This window comes from Helianthus annuus, chromosome 1 (assembly GCF_002127325.2).
Source record: "Helianthus annuus cultivar XRQ/B chromosome 1, HanXRQr2.0-SUNRISE, whole genome shotgun sequence".
Taxonomy (NCBI): Eukaryota; Viridiplantae; Streptophyta; class Magnoliopsida; order Asterales; family Asteraceae; genus Helianthus; species Helianthus annuus.
In genome coordinates this window covers 85,631,546-85,648,156 of record NC_035433.2, presented here as the reverse complement: position 1 = coordinate 85,648,156, position 16,611 = coordinate 85,631,546, and the positions used below count along the sequence as shown (strand labels likewise).

At 35.8% G+C, this 16,611-nt stretch overlaps 2 protein-coding genes across 12 annotated transcripts; both read right to left on the bottom strand.

Annotated features, from left to right (window-relative positions):
* Positions 1 to 2,543: 2,543 nt before the first annotated feature.
* On the bottom strand, positions 2,544 to 7,359 carry LOC110874561. The gene is made up of 10 exons (XM_022123137.2): positions 7,182 to 7,359; positions 5,388 to 5,462; positions 5,057 to 5,307; positions 4,783 to 4,981; positions 4,570 to 4,704; positions 3,786 to 3,875; positions 3,460 to 3,704; positions 3,274 to 3,378; positions 2,909 to 3,184; positions 2,544 to 2,825 (listed from the first exon to the last, which is right to left on the bottom strand). The coding sequence occupies exons 2-10, from the start codon at positions 5,455 to 5,457 to the stop codon at positions 2,724 to 2,726; spliced, it is 1,473 nt and encodes a 490-aa protein (XP_021978829.2). The 5' UTR covers positions 5,458 to 5,462; positions 7,182 to 7,359; the 3' UTR covers positions 2,544 to 2,723.
* A 2,198-nt stretch (positions 7,360 to 9,557) lies between these two features.
* Positions 9,558 to 12,538, bottom strand: LOC110878275 (auxin response factor 16-like). 11 transcript variants are annotated; one of them, XR_002557772.2, is made up of 4 exons: positions 12,215 to 12,538; positions 11,536 to 11,596; positions 10,273 to 10,375; positions 9,558 to 10,180 (listed from the first exon to the last, which is right to left on the bottom strand). XR_002557772.2 is itself a non-coding variant. In XM_035988296.1 (4 exons), the coding sequence occupies exons 2-4, from the start codon at positions 11,592 to 11,594 to the stop codon at positions 9,877 to 9,879; spliced, it is 309 nt and encodes a 102-aa protein (XP_035844189.1). In that variant the 5' UTR covers positions 11,595 to 11,596; positions 12,215 to 12,531; the 3' UTR covers positions 9,558 to 9,876. The 11 variants fall into 11 exon arrangements, 3 of the variants coding, with proteins under 3 accessions (XP_035844189.1, XP_035844176.1, XP_021982245.1); XR_002557769.2 differs by having other exon boundaries at positions 12,240 to 12,531; XR_002557770.2 differs by having other exon boundaries at positions 9,558 to 10,109; positions 12,240 to 12,531.
* Between the last annotated feature and the right edge of the window lie 4,073 nt (positions 12,539 to 16,611).

Here is a 16,611-nt window from a genome sequence, read left to right as displayed (position 1 = left end):
ACACGTTCATTTTTTAAATTATAAAAAACGAAGTGTATAAAAAAACAAAAGAGATGTAAGATTTGAAAAAAAAAAAACATTCTAATAAAAAGTTTGCAAAAGATCGTTCATTTTTAAAATTTTTTTAGAATGGTTTATCTCCTTTTCAAATCTTCCATTTCTTTGGACCGTTTGTTTATATAAAATTCATTATTTTTTTTAACTTTTCGTTTATTAAATTCGTGCATTTTCTAGTTGCTTACACTTGTTAACTTATTTTTTAAGGTTTTGTTTTTTTATAAACGTCATTTTTTTAATCTTCTTTTTTAAACCACTCATTCGTTTAAAATCGATTTTTTAAATTTCTTGGATTTTTGAAATCGTTCATTTTCTTGAGTTCTTTTTCCCTAACGGCTATAAGTAAACTGAATACAAAGTTTCAGAAATGAATGGTTTTAAAAAACGGTTCTAATAGGAACGGTTTAACAAGAAACGCTTTTAAAAATTAACAACTTAAAATAACGAATTGTTAAAAAAGTAAAAAAAAAAGTGATTTTAAAAAGAATGGTATAAAATGAATCGTTTAAAAAAACTTTTAAAGACAAACAATTTTAAAAAGAATGATTTTAATAAACAAGCGGTTTAAAAATGAATAATTTTAAAAACGATAGACGGTTTAAAAAAAAGTTTAAAAACAAATGATTTTAAAAACGACGTTTATCAAAAAAACGTTTAATGAAAATACATATTTATTTGTATATATAAAACATATTTTGTTAAATAGTAATCGTTAAAATAACGAAATAAAAAAACTTGAGTAATTGCATTAATAACTTTTTAAATGTTAAAAGAACTTTGTAATTATCAGAAACAGCCCCTAAGGTATATAATTACCTAATTATCCTTACACTTAACTGCAAAAAAAAGTAACAAAGTTGTTGTCAGCGACCAAAACCGTTATAAAATGCAACCTCAGGGTCTGATATTTTAAAAGATTTCTTTTTGGCTGAAATGGTTAAACTGGCTAAACCACAGGGGCCAAAGCCGTAATTTACTTCTTTTATTAGTATGGAATAACAATTGAGAGAAGCACGATAACTATAAATGAAAAAATCGAATTGAAAAGAAATGTTTTTATTAAATGAGTATTTTGAATAATCAAGTTCTGTATTTACATTATAGCTGACAATCATTAAGTATTTTTTTAAATAAATAGTTTATTTGTGTTGATATTAAAAAAATACATGTAACAACCCTGAAAAATATTCTCGACAACAACCCGTAATCAAAACCAGAAGTGTGCGCGACGAAACTTGTATACCCAACTTAGCGGTTAAGAAAACTTGACGGTTGATGAACCAACCTGCACAAAAGTACTCTTGTTAGACTCGCAATTAAAAACGAAACTATTTAGGATCATGACCCGAGCATACGCGATAAGAACCAGCACGAAAATCAAGAAAAACGTGCGATTGGACGAGAAAGGCGGCCAGGGACACGTGTCAGAACGTCGCGCCACGTGTCAGACTTATGCTGGACAGGTGGCAGGTCTAGGCCAGGCCGACCCTCCTGGCGACACGCGGAAGACACCCTGTCTTCTTCCGCGACACGCGGGAGAAGCCTGCCTGGGCTATATAAAGGCCAGTCTGGGAGAAGTTCAGTTGCACCATTTCGATCACAAATCGATATTGCTTCTCTTTCCAAACTTTGTTCTACTACCCGGAGCCCCTAAACCCCAAAACTCTGCTCCGTAATCAGCGTGCTAACCCTAATAACTGGTACGATACCCTGTCCCATCGATCTGAAACCAAATCAACGGATGTCAAAGTGCTGCCTGTATAAGGCTATACTTTGTTAACTACGTTGTGGTTTTGATCTCGTGATTATCGTTAAAGTTTGAATTGGCTTAATACATTAATACATGTTGAATTGTATGTCTAATTAGGAACCCAGGACTTAGACTAGGAGGCTATTACTTGTTTTTTAAACGGCACTAGGAGGCTATTACTGAAACCCTAAATCTACAGAGTGAGTCGTCCTCTTTTTTCTCACAACATAGTGAGTCATTCTCTTTTTCTCACAACGTAGTTTTATCAAATGCTTGCAAAACCCTAAATGTTTTCCAATTGTTACTTATATTATAGTGATTTTAAGTCTTTGTATTCTTACTGGCACTACAAAAAAACTGACATTTAGTGACACACAAAAAGTGCCACAAAAATCCATAAAAATGCCACCAAAGACCCCTTAAGGAATGAGTGGCACACAAAAAAAGTGTCACTAGAAGCAGTGCCACTAAAAGGCTTTAGTGGCACTTTTTAGTGTGCCTCTATAATTTTTTTTAGTTATTAGTGACACTTTTCTTTTAGCCACAATATAAAAATAACAAACTTTTTGTGGCACAATTTTTATGCCAGTAAAAACTATTCCTAGTAATATATCTATACTACTTTTAGTGACACATAATTTTTGCCACAAAAATAAAATGCCACTACAATCATTTATCATATTAATTTAGCTGTTATTTATTTAGGATATAATATAGAAATAAAAATGAAAACATGTAGCAAAATAATAATGTCATAACTTCAACTAAAAGTTCGATCCAAAACATACTATAAGTGTTAGAAAACAAATGAATGTCTATAAAAGAAGTCAAAGCGTTCTTTCGATACGAATCATACTCTAAAAAAACTTAGTGCCAAGAAATCCATTAATCTTGTTATCTCTATTCCTCCAAGGCTTCACATGTTTTCAGCTCTGTCATCAATATCGTCACTTCTTGAAGATGATAATTCGTTACTAGGTAAAGAGTTGCTAGGAGCCGAAGAACCGACGAGAGGGACCTAAAAAATTTTAGTGAGAATAAATGCTAATACAAAGATATATATGTGTAAAAGACCACATAGTAGTGCATGTATGTAAGTACCTGTATGTTCTTATTGCTAAGAACTATAGGCAAGTTTGCATCGGGGATACGTTCTTGGATAATGTTCATCATAACGTTCACAACACTCTGAAGCTGATGAATAGTATGTGAATTAGTTGAAGAATCACCTTTACTTTTTGTGGCTGGCATTCTTCCAACTAATCGAACATACCCTCTTTTCTCTAAGCCTTTAACTTTTGAGTATTCATCATTTGTAAAATCATGCGAATCTATGGGTTTGCTTGCAGAGTCACTTGCAATAGCTTTTAGTGAAGCCTAAATACATAATAATATAGGTAAGCTTATAAAAAAAGTGAACACACACATGATATGTAAAAATATTTTAATGCATAAAAATACATTACCACAACGTTAGCTGCTTTATCATCAACAAAACTTCCATCTTTACGAGTGCGAGTTGTTATATACATTTCTCCTCGGGTCGGGTATACACCATCATTCTTCGTTGCCTATAATTTATGCTTAATGATTAGTAAAAGAAATGAAAAACTAAATTTTACAATAATATGTCAAAATAACTAGAATAATACCACTTCATAAGCAAGTCTACCAACTTGTTGGTTATCTTCCTCACAATCATCACCTAGATCTTCACCTGGATCTAGAATATAATCTACATCCCCCGCACGAGTGTTCCGTTTCACTGTTTTTTTCTTCATTTTGTTACTCTCTACCAAAATTGTCATAGAGTCGACAATGTTTTTAACGCCTAATTCTCGTAGTCTTTTTTGGTTCTCCTGAATCCTCGCTAGTCTAGCTTCCATGTACACATTACCTAGTCAAAGTCAAAAACTAACCAATGAGAAGAAGAAAAAAAAACAATACATCAAAGAATACGGATAATTTGCATTAGTACCTTGTGCATCATGAGAATTTGATGGATAATCTTGCATTTTACTGATGTCGGTAGAAGTGATATGTAGTTGTTTGCGCCTACCCATATTGTCTATTCAAAAACATACAATACAATAACAATATTTACTATATAATATTATAATAACATGCAAGAAACAAAGTAGGTTCGAAGAAGAAACGAGGGCTGCGCATATCAGGTATTAACATCAAGGAACTAAATATGGGTATTATCTCCAACTGGTGGTGGCGTATCAAGGCCTTCGGCTCCCAACTTTGGGCCCTAGTAGTTAAGGCCACGGTAACATACATTGGCTGCACTAATGTGACTCTGAATTTCCGAGCAGCAATGACGGGGTTTAGACTACACCACAACAGTTAACAAGGAGTTTGGGAAAGTTAATTTGGATCTCAATAAATACATCAAGTGTGATTGGAAAGGGCGATTCAGCCTTGTTTTAGCATGACAATTGGACCTAGGGAGATGCGCTAAAGGTCTGGTTCTTGTGCCTATTTCAACCAGTCAAAGACAAAGTAGCTTACGTTTCTCATTACTCTACGGAGATGGGATGGGGTAGTATAATATCAATGTACTGGTGAGTCAAGGGTGGTTTTATGGGTCATGCTGGGTGTTGGTGCCTTGTTAGCATCTTGCTAATGGGTACTGTTGTAATTCTTTTGATGTGGTGTGGAATAAAAGTTATGTTTGGCTGTGAAAAATAAGAAATAAAAGTATCCTAAATATAATACATAGATACACATGTATAGTAAGTTTAATCAGAACCAACCTGTTGCTTTATCTTTTTCAGGGCCATGCAATTGTTCTTGATCATTGTTTTCATCTTCAGAATAGTTGTGATCTACCATGTCTCCATGCTCATCATCTTCATCAACACCATCTACTTCCATATCCACTTTATTACCTTCTTAAAGCGTAGAAGAGTAAATCAATATAAAAGGTACCTTTAATTGAATAAACTTTAAGATTAACAAAATAATACCTTGAAATATTTCCTCGTCCTCGTCATCATCCTCATCAACAAGAATCACCCGTCTCTTTGCTCCTTCTTTATTCGGTTTTGTTGCCTTTGAAGTAGACGGAACCTTTTGGGAGACATTTGGAGCAAGCACCCAACGTAGTTTCGTTAGATTAGCAGCTCTACTCATGGACATTGGTGGAATATATTGTGAATGATGTCGCTAAAACAGATTTATTTTCATTAGATCACATCTCTATATAAAATAAAATAAACAAAGTTTGAATAATCATATTACCTTTTTGGGTACTACAATACTTCTACCAACTTGTTGGTTATCTTCCTCACAATCATCACCTGGATCTTCACCTGGGTCTGGAATATAATCTACATCCTCCGCACGAATGTTCCGTTTCACTGTTTTTTTCTTCATTTTGTTAATGTCTACCAAACTTGTCATAGAGTCCACAATGTTTTTAACTCCTAATTCTCGTAGTCTTTTTTGGTTCTCCTGAATCCTCGCTAGTCTAGCTTCCATGTACACATTACCTAGTCAAAGTCAAAAACTAACCAATGAGAAGAAGAAAAAAAACAATACATCAAAGAATTTGGATAATTTGCATTAGTACCTTTTGATGGATAATCTTGCATTTTACTGATGTCAGTAGAAGTGATATGTAGTTGTTTGCGCCTCCCCATACTATCTATTCAAAAACATACAATACAATAACAATATTTACTATATAATATTATAATAAGATGCAAGAAACAAAGTGGGTTCGAAGAAGAAACGAGGGCTACGCATATCAGGTATCAACATCAAGGAACTGAATATGGGTCTGATCTCCAACTGGTGGTGGCATATCAAGGCCTTCGGCTCCCAACTTTGGGCCCTAGTAGTTAAGGCGACGGTAACATTGGTTGCACTAATGTGATTCCGAGTAGGGGTGCAAACGAGCCGAGCTACTCGAGCTCGGCTTGAAAAAAAGCTCGAACGAGCCGAGCTTAAACGAGCTCGAGCTCGAACCCGAGCCTAAAAAAAGCTCGTTTAGTAAACGAGCCCGAGCCCGAGCCTAAAAAAAGCTCGTTTAGTAAACGAGCCCGAGCCCGAGCTTTGCTTATCGAACTCGAGCCGGCTCGCGAGCCTAAACGAGCTTTCTATTTATATATTTTATATTAAACATATATTTATATAATAATAATTACAATTTATATAAATAGAAAAAAATAACTAAATTATATGTATAATAATAATTATAATTATAATTAATATAAATTAATTAATAAATACTAAACGAGTCTAGCACGAGCCGAATTCGAGCTTGAAAAATTACCTTCGAGTCAAGCTCGAGTTTAATTAGAAATAAAGCTCGAATCGAGTCGGGCTCGAGCTCGAGCTCGGGCTCGGCTCGACTCGTTTGCCCCCTAATTCCGAGCAGTAATGACGAGGTTTAGACTATACCACAGCAGTTAACAAGGAGTTTGGGAAAGTTAATTTGGATCTCAATAAATACATCAAGTGTGATTGGAAAGGGCGATTCAGCCTTGTTTTGGCATGACAATTGGACCTAGGGAGATGCGCTAAAGGTCCGGTTCTTGTGCCTATTTCAACCGGTCAAATAGAAAGCAGCTTACGTTTCTCATTACTCTAAGGAGATGGGATGGGGGTAGTATAATATTAATGTACCGGTGTCAAGGGTGGTTTTATGGGTCATGCTGGGTGTTGGTGCCTTGTTAGCATCTTGCTAATGGGTACTGTTACAATTCTTTTGATGTGGTGTGGAATAAAACTTGTGTCTGTCTGTTAAAAAAAAGAAATACAAGTATCCTAAATATAATACATACACATGTATAGTAATAAAAACATCAATACTTACCACATAATTAACGGGTAAAGCAGCTCCAGTGATGGGTATGCCTTACAAAACCATGGTCCGATATATAATGGGAAGAAAAGAAACTAATAAGTTACAGGTCGTCTACTTAAAATCCTGAACAACATAACTGAAACAAATATTGTATTAGCAAATTATATCCTTGCAACTTGATAGTGAGGTTTGACTATAGAAGTTTGACCATTTAGATCCTAGGTTTGCTGCTTCACAGGACCCTTTTATGTATGGGTCAAATCTTTCACTTTATTAAATTATTCCCTTTTATGTTGCTTCACGATCAATCCTATACATCCAATACGATATCACAGGCATACTTAATCTAGAAAACCATTGAATTGTTTCTCGAATAAGGTAATTGGATTTTGAAAATTTTGGGTAGGAATGTATATGTATGAACTTATCTACTCATAATGAACACAACAATTATGTACAACTCTTTTCAAAATCTACATGGCCAATTTCAGCAACATTGTTTCTCTGAACATATTTAAATCGAACATAATCACCTATCTTTTACAATTTACTGACCTAAAATTGAAGGTGGTTGAGGTTGCGATTGAACCAATGGTACCCTTCGATCACTGGCAGTTGACTCCTTCCAGCGAATGAACAAGTTCGTCAAGTTCGATTTTCCCCCGGATCACCGAATTAGGTTGAGAAATGCATGGATTGGGATTGGGATTTTATGATTGGGATTGGGAAAGCTCTCATAGGAAGAAGACGGTTTCATAGCGGTTTTAATGAGAGAGAGAGGGAAAACAAAAAGTTAATTCTAATTACCGCCTGATCCCTTTAATAACCTGTATCCCAGTTAAAAAGAAGTATTAAATTTTAAATAAACTTTTTTACTCATTCTATTTATCCAGATATTAATCTTATTCCAAATTTCAAATATAGGGTTAGGATATAATAGGAAGTATTTTTGGCTAGAAAGCCTAGGAAGTAATCTTGATTATCAATTGATTTAATCAAGGGCTAAGATTAAATGAGTGAAATTGAAGAGAAGAAAAGAGGCGCGTGGGTTTGTGTAGGGTATTCTAGTCAATCCAGGACAATAGTTTATCTATCCTCCAATTCCCCCTATTTTTTTAAACGTTAATAACTTTTTAATACGACATTATTTTTTTATAAAAATTACACCAAAACGTGTAATTTTTCCTTTATAAAACACATATTTATTTTTTGGTTACATCGTACAACATTTGTGTGACAAAACCATCGCAAATAGATTAGTTTTTCTATTGTCAGCTATGTCGAGTCCCATTGCGTTCACAAACAGACCCATAACTAGTAACTAATGGACAACATCAGTAATGTTGTAGGTGTAATTGGAACCCACTTTGCTATTTGTTTGTTTTTTTTTTTTATCAATGTATAACACATTTATTAAGGTCATTTGTGTCAATTATGGTTAATTATAAACAATGATAAGCATTGATGATAATCTAAGGCTAATGGATGGTGAATTGGAGCGGTTGATGTTCAATTATCGCCATTAAAGGTAAAGCAAGGTCATGGATTAACGCAACATCGGCATAAAAAATTCTCGCTATCGATAAGAAATTCTCCTTATCCCACTCCCCAAGGATTAACGCATCATCGGCATAAAAAAAGGTCTGACACCATCGGGCCCCCATTAGGGAGCTTCACCCCATTAAATCTCCCCACATCGCAAGCTTTAACCACTAAACACGACAAAGCTTCAATAACAATAAGGAAAAGGAAAGGGGACAAAGGGTCGCCTTGACGAAGGCCTTTCTGACATGAAAACACAGCCGTTGGCGAGCCATTGACCAAAACCGAAGAGCTGGCAGATTTTAAAACCCCTTTAACCCAGTTGCACCATTTACAAGGGAAATCAAGGTCATAGATGGCCAATTGTGGTCAATTAGGATTAATGTTGGTCGACTATGGTCATTGATGATGGATTAGAGTCGGTGGTGACCAGTTAAGGTTAATTAAGTCAAATCTGGTCAACCACAATCAATGTTGGTTAAAATGATAGGCAACGGTGGTAAATTATTATCAAACATAGTAACTCGTAGTCATATACGAGTGTATATGACTCACTATGACTTCATATGCATCTTTATGACTTATAATTGACCGATTACGACCCATCATCCTCGCCCCCTCTAACTCGACCATTTCTAAATTGACCCATTCCTTGCCCCATTGAGGAAAAATCAAGGATGTGTCACTATAGGTGCACAAAAAAACGTACCTAGAACCAGACTCAGTAAAAAAAACCTAGAACCGGCTTTTTTAATGCCCGGGTATTCTATAATCGAAACCAAAGCTGACCCTACCCATAGGGTACAGATAGGGTATGCATTTTGAACTCAATACCTGGAACCCGAACCGGAATCGGTCATACCCCATTAATGCCCGAAACCGGACAAGAACCAGAACCGATTATACTCGATATACCTGATACATGATTCTAATATTTATCTTTAAAATTTATGTTAGTGCATTTATTTTATTTTTTTTAAATTATACAATGCATATTTACCAATAACAATAATAATTATAATAAACAAAAAGTCAAAAAAATAAGGTAATACAAACGCAATAGAGTATTACTAAACCTGGAAATAGAGTACTAAAAACTCGGAAATAAGGTATAGAAAAACCCAAAAATAGGGTATTTTAATATTCGGTTTCTTAAGAACCGAAAGCGAACTTTACCCGGAACCGTGCACATAGGGTATAGTTTTTTGGTCAAATAACCGGAACTAGAACCCGTTCCAACCGTTAAAACGTGAAACCGAAACCGGTTATTAAAATTACCCAGTTTGTGCACCTCTATGTGTCACTGGCCACAACGAATTTCTATATGAACACAAAACAATGGCTTTAGACTATTAGTCTATGTTAAATTCGGTACCTGCACACCTAATCTCCATTTTGTTTCAACTTTTCATTTTACTTTGTTTCTTTCAACATTCGGTTTAGTTATAATTCATACATAATCAATAATATCTCACTTATAAATACATGTTAATTAATATCTCACTCATAAAGCTAACGGTATAAAGAGTATCCCTCAAGAAGCCTCCAAGGTGAATTCGGCCAACGAAACTGTTCTTTGACATCAAACAAAGAAATCGTGCCCATGAACCAGCTAATTTGCGACTAATCCTTTTTATCTAAAGCCATCTTGACTTATTTCTGGAGACCACTTAAACCGCATTGCTGCGTTTACAGTTGACGCTTTCACTCAGAACTCAGGCGTGCTTGTGCGAGGGTGGTACAGCACCTCAAACGGCTGGCTAGCAAACTCGAGATTCGCAGCCTCAACCACCAACTCTACACTCACCTTCACAGAATTCCTTTTGTTGGTTATAGTTGAAGAAAACAGTACACTTGCAGCATCTTGTTCTGGGCTCTGTTGTAGCAGCTCTATAATTGTTACTCTGCTTCTTTCAGCCTCACCAACCGTAATATTACGGCCTGTAAAACAGGCAAAAATGAACCTTCAGTTACAGCTGTAGGTGTTAATTTATTAATATGCATCAGGTCACCTACATAATCATTTAAAAACATATATTATTTCAGTATAGATCGCAAAACTAAAACTCGGAGAAAAAAAATAGTGAAAGCATGACTTTGCAACCTAATGTGTCCACAATGTAAATGCTTGTTTCAGATGTAAGTGACTAAGTGAGCCACCAAAGGGTGACTCGGGGCCGCATTATTCACCTTTTTTTCTGCAAGTCCTGCATGCATAATCAACAAACTATATTGACATCTTGAAATTATTAAGCATGTCTAAAGATTTTTAGTTGGTCTTGAATTTGTATATAATTTAGAGGTGGAAATTTTGATCTAGGGTTTATCTATAATCAATATGGGTCAAATGGGTAACTGGTTAAATAGAAGATGTAGTGCAAGAACCTGAGAAAATACATCCACAAAGTTTAGAGGGAAATTAGAAGAAGATATAGCTATAGGATTCTCTAAAGTCTAAACCAAACCTGTCTATTTCAGTTTCAAATTTAAAGATTTCCTACGCAGATTGTCCTTTTCGTTAGCAAAAGAAGCCATAGAAAGGATTTCAATTGTGTAACTAGCACTTTTAAAGAAATTGTAACCTGCCATCAGGGCTAAAAATACCTGACCACTTCCCTGAATTTTCCCTCTATACACTGATCCAAACCCACCCTCCCCTAAAAAACAATCAGGGCTAAAAATACGAGTTATAGCTGCATGCTCACCGAATGTGAAAGTCTGAGATCCAATTTGACCAAATTGACCCATTTTTGGCGTGGATATTTTGGTCCGAAATGTATCTTATTTGGCCTCAAAAATATGTGTTGGGGGTACACGGGCTTCATGTGTCATATGCATGCTCACTGTACCAAGATGGGCAACTCTCGTAGCGTTGGCGGAATTGCTTGTTATCACATCTTATTTTTATGTAATAGAAAACTTGGGTACACTATCGGGAGTAGGTATAGAACTCTTTGTACCCATAGAATAGGTTGTTTGGTCTCTTACGTTTGGTCCCCAACGCATGTTTTGGGAGATGTTACGGGGGTATGCCCCTATGCTTGATGTAATTTGGTTTGTTATTTATATACCTTGCCGGGCAATGCCCTTTATCCAAAAAATAATTAGATTCATTAAGAAAATTATAAGTGTTGATAGTAGACTTTGCTTCAGCCTTATTAGTTATTATACCACATAAAAGTTAGCTGCGACATACTAACTACACATTTAGATTGTAACAGTTTGTGTTTCAATTCTACAAATATATATATATATATACACACACACACACAACTTGAAGAAACCGTAGCAATTTTTAAAAGAAATAAATTCCAAAAGCGTCAAAATCGGATGGTTTTGACCACCAAACAGTCAAAACCATACTAACCTGTTCGGCCCAGAAATCCCGTCAAAACCGTCCGAACAGGACAAGGAACATCTGAACATCCCTAGTATATACAAACAATAAGACAATTAGGCCCTATGTTAACAGTCAAGAAACAAAAATTGATGACCATAATGAATTCATATATCCTAAATGAGCGAATGAGATATGCTTTTGATTTAAAGAAGACTTTTCAAGAGGTTGTCTAACTATAAGTTCCAGGTACCCAAAATCAAACATCTGTAACATACATAAATGCCACTAGCACTAATTTAATTCCATTTCTCTAGTAACCAAGTATGAGCTAGCTAGCTATATTTTTTTAAACTGACTAGAGACCCGTTCCGACCCAGACCGTTTCAACAGAACCTGTTCTGGCCCGAACCCAATTTGGCCCGCCACCCCGTTTTGCCACGTGTAACAAAGACGACAACAAATTAGGGATAAAACTCAATATATTAACACATTGTTTGTTTTTATAAAATTTGTGGTATCTAACCCTTCAATGGCAGAGACCAGAACAAATTAGGGATTAAAATTAAAGAATTAGCACATGACTAATTTAAAGTCATGGGATCCAACAATACATCCTGAAACCATCATATGTGTGCTTTCATCTTACATGCAACGTATGTATAAATGACAAGAAAAAAAAATCGCGAACAAAAGAAAAGGAAATCACCATTGATTATGTGTTAGATCGATACCTCAGAATGAGCGCGAAGTGAATAAACGATGAAGAGACCGATGGAGAGAAAGTTCAGTGGCCAGAATGAGATGCTGGATCTTGTGTGTGTGACTGAATCTCTGCAAGAAAGGGAGAGAGAGGGAGATGTCTTCCTATGTATGCGTGAATTTTTTTAGGATTAGTTGGTTACCCCAAATTAAGCCAGACATGAAGATTTTGGGGGAGGGAAATTGGTTTTGGGGGGAAATTATAGATTAGGAGGGAAAACAATTCTATGTTGTCAAAGTGGGTAAGCCAACGCGTATAACTTTTATTTTTGGTTTTATGTAGAAATTAAGGCTCGGGGATTGGAGGGAAAATTTAGAATGTGAAATTTTTGGGGGCGGGAAATAATTTTAATGTTGGAAAAAAAAGCACAAGGTAAGAGGGGTGTGAAAGTGACATTTTTTTATAAAAAATAAATAAATGAGAGCCAATCAAAACCAACTCAAAATCCATCAACCAATGAAAAACGGCCACCTCAACACCTAAATGCCCCCCACGCCAGTGGAAAATACCCCACCCTCACCACCATGCCACCTCAACGCAACCCCACGGGGCGGTGCTCCCTGCGTGGAGGGGCCACCACGTCACTTTTTCACGCTCGCCCTGTTTGGTCTAAAGGAGGGAAAGAGTTAAGCATGTAAACTCGTGCGTTACTTGACTAGTTGAATAGAATTAAAATGAGCTGAATTTAAATGAGCTCGAGTACGAGGCCATGCCTAAAGTTAAGTTGTCTAAGCCTGAACTTAATTTATCAAGCTTGAACCAATTTACAAGCCTATTGTATAAGTATAATTTTTATTTATAAAATTATGATAAATTTAACTAAATAATAAATATATATACACATATTACGTTATATATAAAATGTTACAAAATATTTATTATATTTATCATAAATTAATCAATAAAAAAATAAACGAACCGTGCTAGAGCCTATCTCGAGCTTTGGAAAATATCCAAGAGTCGAGCTCAAGCTCGGGCTACACTCAGCACGACTCTTTTACACCACTAACAAAAAATAAAAGTATAAAAAGAAGTGGTTGAAAATCTTTAGTGTTATTAAAAAACCTAAGTTAGTGGCATGAAAATTAAATCTCACTAAAAGTGTGTACTAAGCAAATATGGCATACACAAAGTGCCATTAAAAACCTAAATTCGTGGCATAAAATTGAAATACCACTAAAAGCGTGTGCCGCTAAATGGAATTTTTTGTAGTGATTGTTCAAAAATTTTTGTGACACAAGCAAAGTGCTATTAAAACATATAGAAAATTTTGGTGGCATATGCAAAATGCCACTAAAAGCCTTGATTAGTGACATAAAAGTTAAATGCCACTAAATGTATATGTTAAATACCTAAAGTGCCATTAAAAACAAAAATTAGTGGCACTAAACCTATATGCCATTAAAAATGTGTGCCACTAAATGGCTTTTTTTTCTGTAGTGTGGGAAACTACTGTCACTATGTGGGGTTTTGTATACATTACTTGTTATGCATTACTATTGGACAATGGGTTAGCCAATGAGTGATATGACCACAGTTACAGGAACTGCCACCGAGTAACAAATACTATTTAAAATAGTTTCTTTACTATTGGACAATAAGTTAGCTAATAGTAGTTTGGTAAGATAAACAAAATGTAAAAACTCTAAATGTTGTAATTATAATAATGTATTTTATACGAATGAATGAACTCACTAGTATTTTATAAAATGTTTTTAAACGCGTTTCAGGTAACTTACTGTGAAAGTAAAAGAAGCATGCTATGAAGCATCGAAGGCTTAGATAAAGTGGCTATGTTATCAAAATAAAGAAAAGAAATTGTGTTTTGCCAAAATAGGGTTTATCCCTACAAAAACCTTTGTTTGTAATATGGGTTTTATCCCAGTTGTTTAATATTAAAAATGTGGTGTTTTACGACTCTGAAATTTTCCTAATTACGGTCCTTATAAAATTTTCCGCTGCGTATTTAATAAACACATGTACCACCTGACTGTTCACAACTCACGTCCAGGGTGTGGTCGGGGGTTGTGACAATACATATTGGTTAATTTGAGTCTGCTAAAAACATAAACTAGGGATGAGCATTTGATACCCGGTTTCGAACTGGTATGGGTACCGAATTTCCCATACCAAATTATTTTCGGTACCGAATCGCTACCCACTTTTTGGCGTTTTCAGTACCGGCATTTTACTGAATTTTCCTTCAAATACCGGTACCATACCGAACATTTTGGATATTGGTACCCATATTTGACGAATTTTGGTACTGGTACCGAGCTCATCCCTAACATAAACTGGTTAATTTATGTCTAGTCACATGATAAAACGACCCAAATGGGCATAGGGTTTGTGAAATTTCACCACAAGTACATATATAAATTACAACTCCTACATACAATTGCCTATTTACGTAAAACTCTGTTTTAGTGATATATTAGGGTAATTAGTATATCAGATAAGATAAAGGGTGGGAGGTTGAGATGGTTTGGGTATGTTAGTAGGGGACAGACGATGACCACAGTTATAACCATGGAAACTCTTTCTGTCGAGGGAAAGAGAAGTAGAGACAGAATGAAACAGACTTGTGAGGAGCCGATTAGGAAGGATTTTATCTTTCTGTCGAGGGAAAGAGAAGTAGAGACAGAATGAATCTGACTTATGAGGAGCAGATTAGGAAAGATTTTATAGACTTGCACTTCTCTGAGAACATGGTCTAAGATAGGTGTTCGTTGAGACGTAGTACTAGAGTTAAGGATGTTTAGGAGGGTGGCACGGTTGGGTATTAGAGTCTTGTCTTAGGAGTCTGGCTTTTCATTTGTTTTCGGTAGCCTTTGCATGTTATTGTTTGCGTGTGTATTTGATGTGTTAAATTCACCTATTTATTGTTTGGTGGCTTTAAAAAGAATATCTTCTATACCCTACGTTTTTCTCTTGTTTTTAGAGTAGCTATGTATTTATTTATGTTTCATTTGGCTCTTATGACCGGATGTGGCCTTGAAGCTGGGAGGGGGGAAGGTCACTTGTAGCAGCCTTTTTATTCTTTGGGATAAATGAAATGCTTGCCTATACCCCACCCTATATGTAGGATCACACTAGGTGCAACTATTATTGTTGTCAAGTTCGTATCTAATTATACCCCCACCCTCGACAAAAAAAAGAAAAAAAAACAGAATGGTCAAGCAAATAGGTGGCTAACAAACACATAATTTAGCGCGATAGCCTAAAAGAGAAGCTAGAGAAGAGGTTTATTAAAAATGCCTGCTATTTGAAGCTTGGTAGGAACGAACTTAGTGTGTAACCACTGGAAGGAACGAATTTAAGAACAAAGCGATATCCAAGACACAAATGAATGGAGTAAATTACAAAAAAAACGTCCTTTATGTTTACACTAGATTGCAAAGTATGTTGTTTGTCTTTAAGGTTGACGAGATTCATACTTTATGTGTACAAAACCTTGCATATTATGTCCTTTAGCCCTAACTCAGCTAAATTTTAATGTTAGAACAGGGCATATTGGTAATTTTACCAATTTATTTAAATATATTTAATAAATAAAACAAAAACAAATTTTAAAACATTCAAAATTAGGATACATATATCAGATCCTCTCTCTCAACCATCTCTCTCTCTCTTTCTCTGACATCTCTCTCTAACAACCTATTCTCACCACCACCACCATAAACAACCCTCCCTTTTCTCACCCCTTTCTCTAACTATTCTCCACAACCACCACCACTACCACCCAGCCACCACCACCCGACCACCATCACCACCACTCGACTACGGCCACTCGTCTTCTCCAGTCTTGGATCTATAAGATCTTGGCGTCCTACAAGAAACGAAAACCCTAATATTGGTGGCTTCTCCAATCTTAGATCTGTATGGTCAACGCCCTGTGTTTAACACGCCACACATAACAAGAATCATCATGTACTTTTGCTTTCACAATTGATGTCAACCACCAGAATCTCAGATCTGTAACGTCTTCCTTCACCGGACATCTTGGTTCCAGTGAGTTCACAACCACCATAAAATGCCTCAATAACCGTCATCATTACCACTATCCATCACGATCATCTAATCTAATCTAGAAACCCTAACGTTGCTTGATCTATCCACCGTGAAAACCCGAAACCGCTGTGGTAGAAGGTGGTGTGGGGTGGGTGGTGGTGGCAGGTTGTGTGGAGCGGGTGGAAGGTGGTGGGTTGTGGTGTCTGTTAGGAAGAGAGGAAGAGACGAGAGAGATGTGTGAGAAGAGAGGGAGACTGATGTATTAATAACTCTCACTCTTTCTCTTTATATATAGTGTATATATATACATATTAAATTTCAAAATTTATTTT

What these genes read in the sequence shown, in the direction of transcription:
- LOC110874561 (XM_022123137.2), bottom strand. Translation starts at nt 5,457, where the DNA reads ATGGGGAGGCGCAAACAACTACATATCACTTCTACTGACATCAGTAAA. An exon ending in GCAAGATTATCCATCAAAAG is followed by an intron (nt 5,308 to 5,387) that starts GTACTAATGCAA and finishes GACTTTGACTAG; the next exon opens with GTAATGTGTACATGGAAGCT. An exon ending in ATAAAGCAGCTAACGTTGTG is followed by an intron (nt 3,185 to 3,273) that starts GTAATGTATTTT and finishes TTATGTATTTAG; the next exon opens with GCTTCACTAAAAGCTATTGC.
- LOC110878275 (XM_035988296.1), bottom strand. Translation starts at nt 11,594, where the DNA reads ATGTTCAGATGTTCCTTGTCCTGTTCGGACGGTTTTGACGGGATTTCT.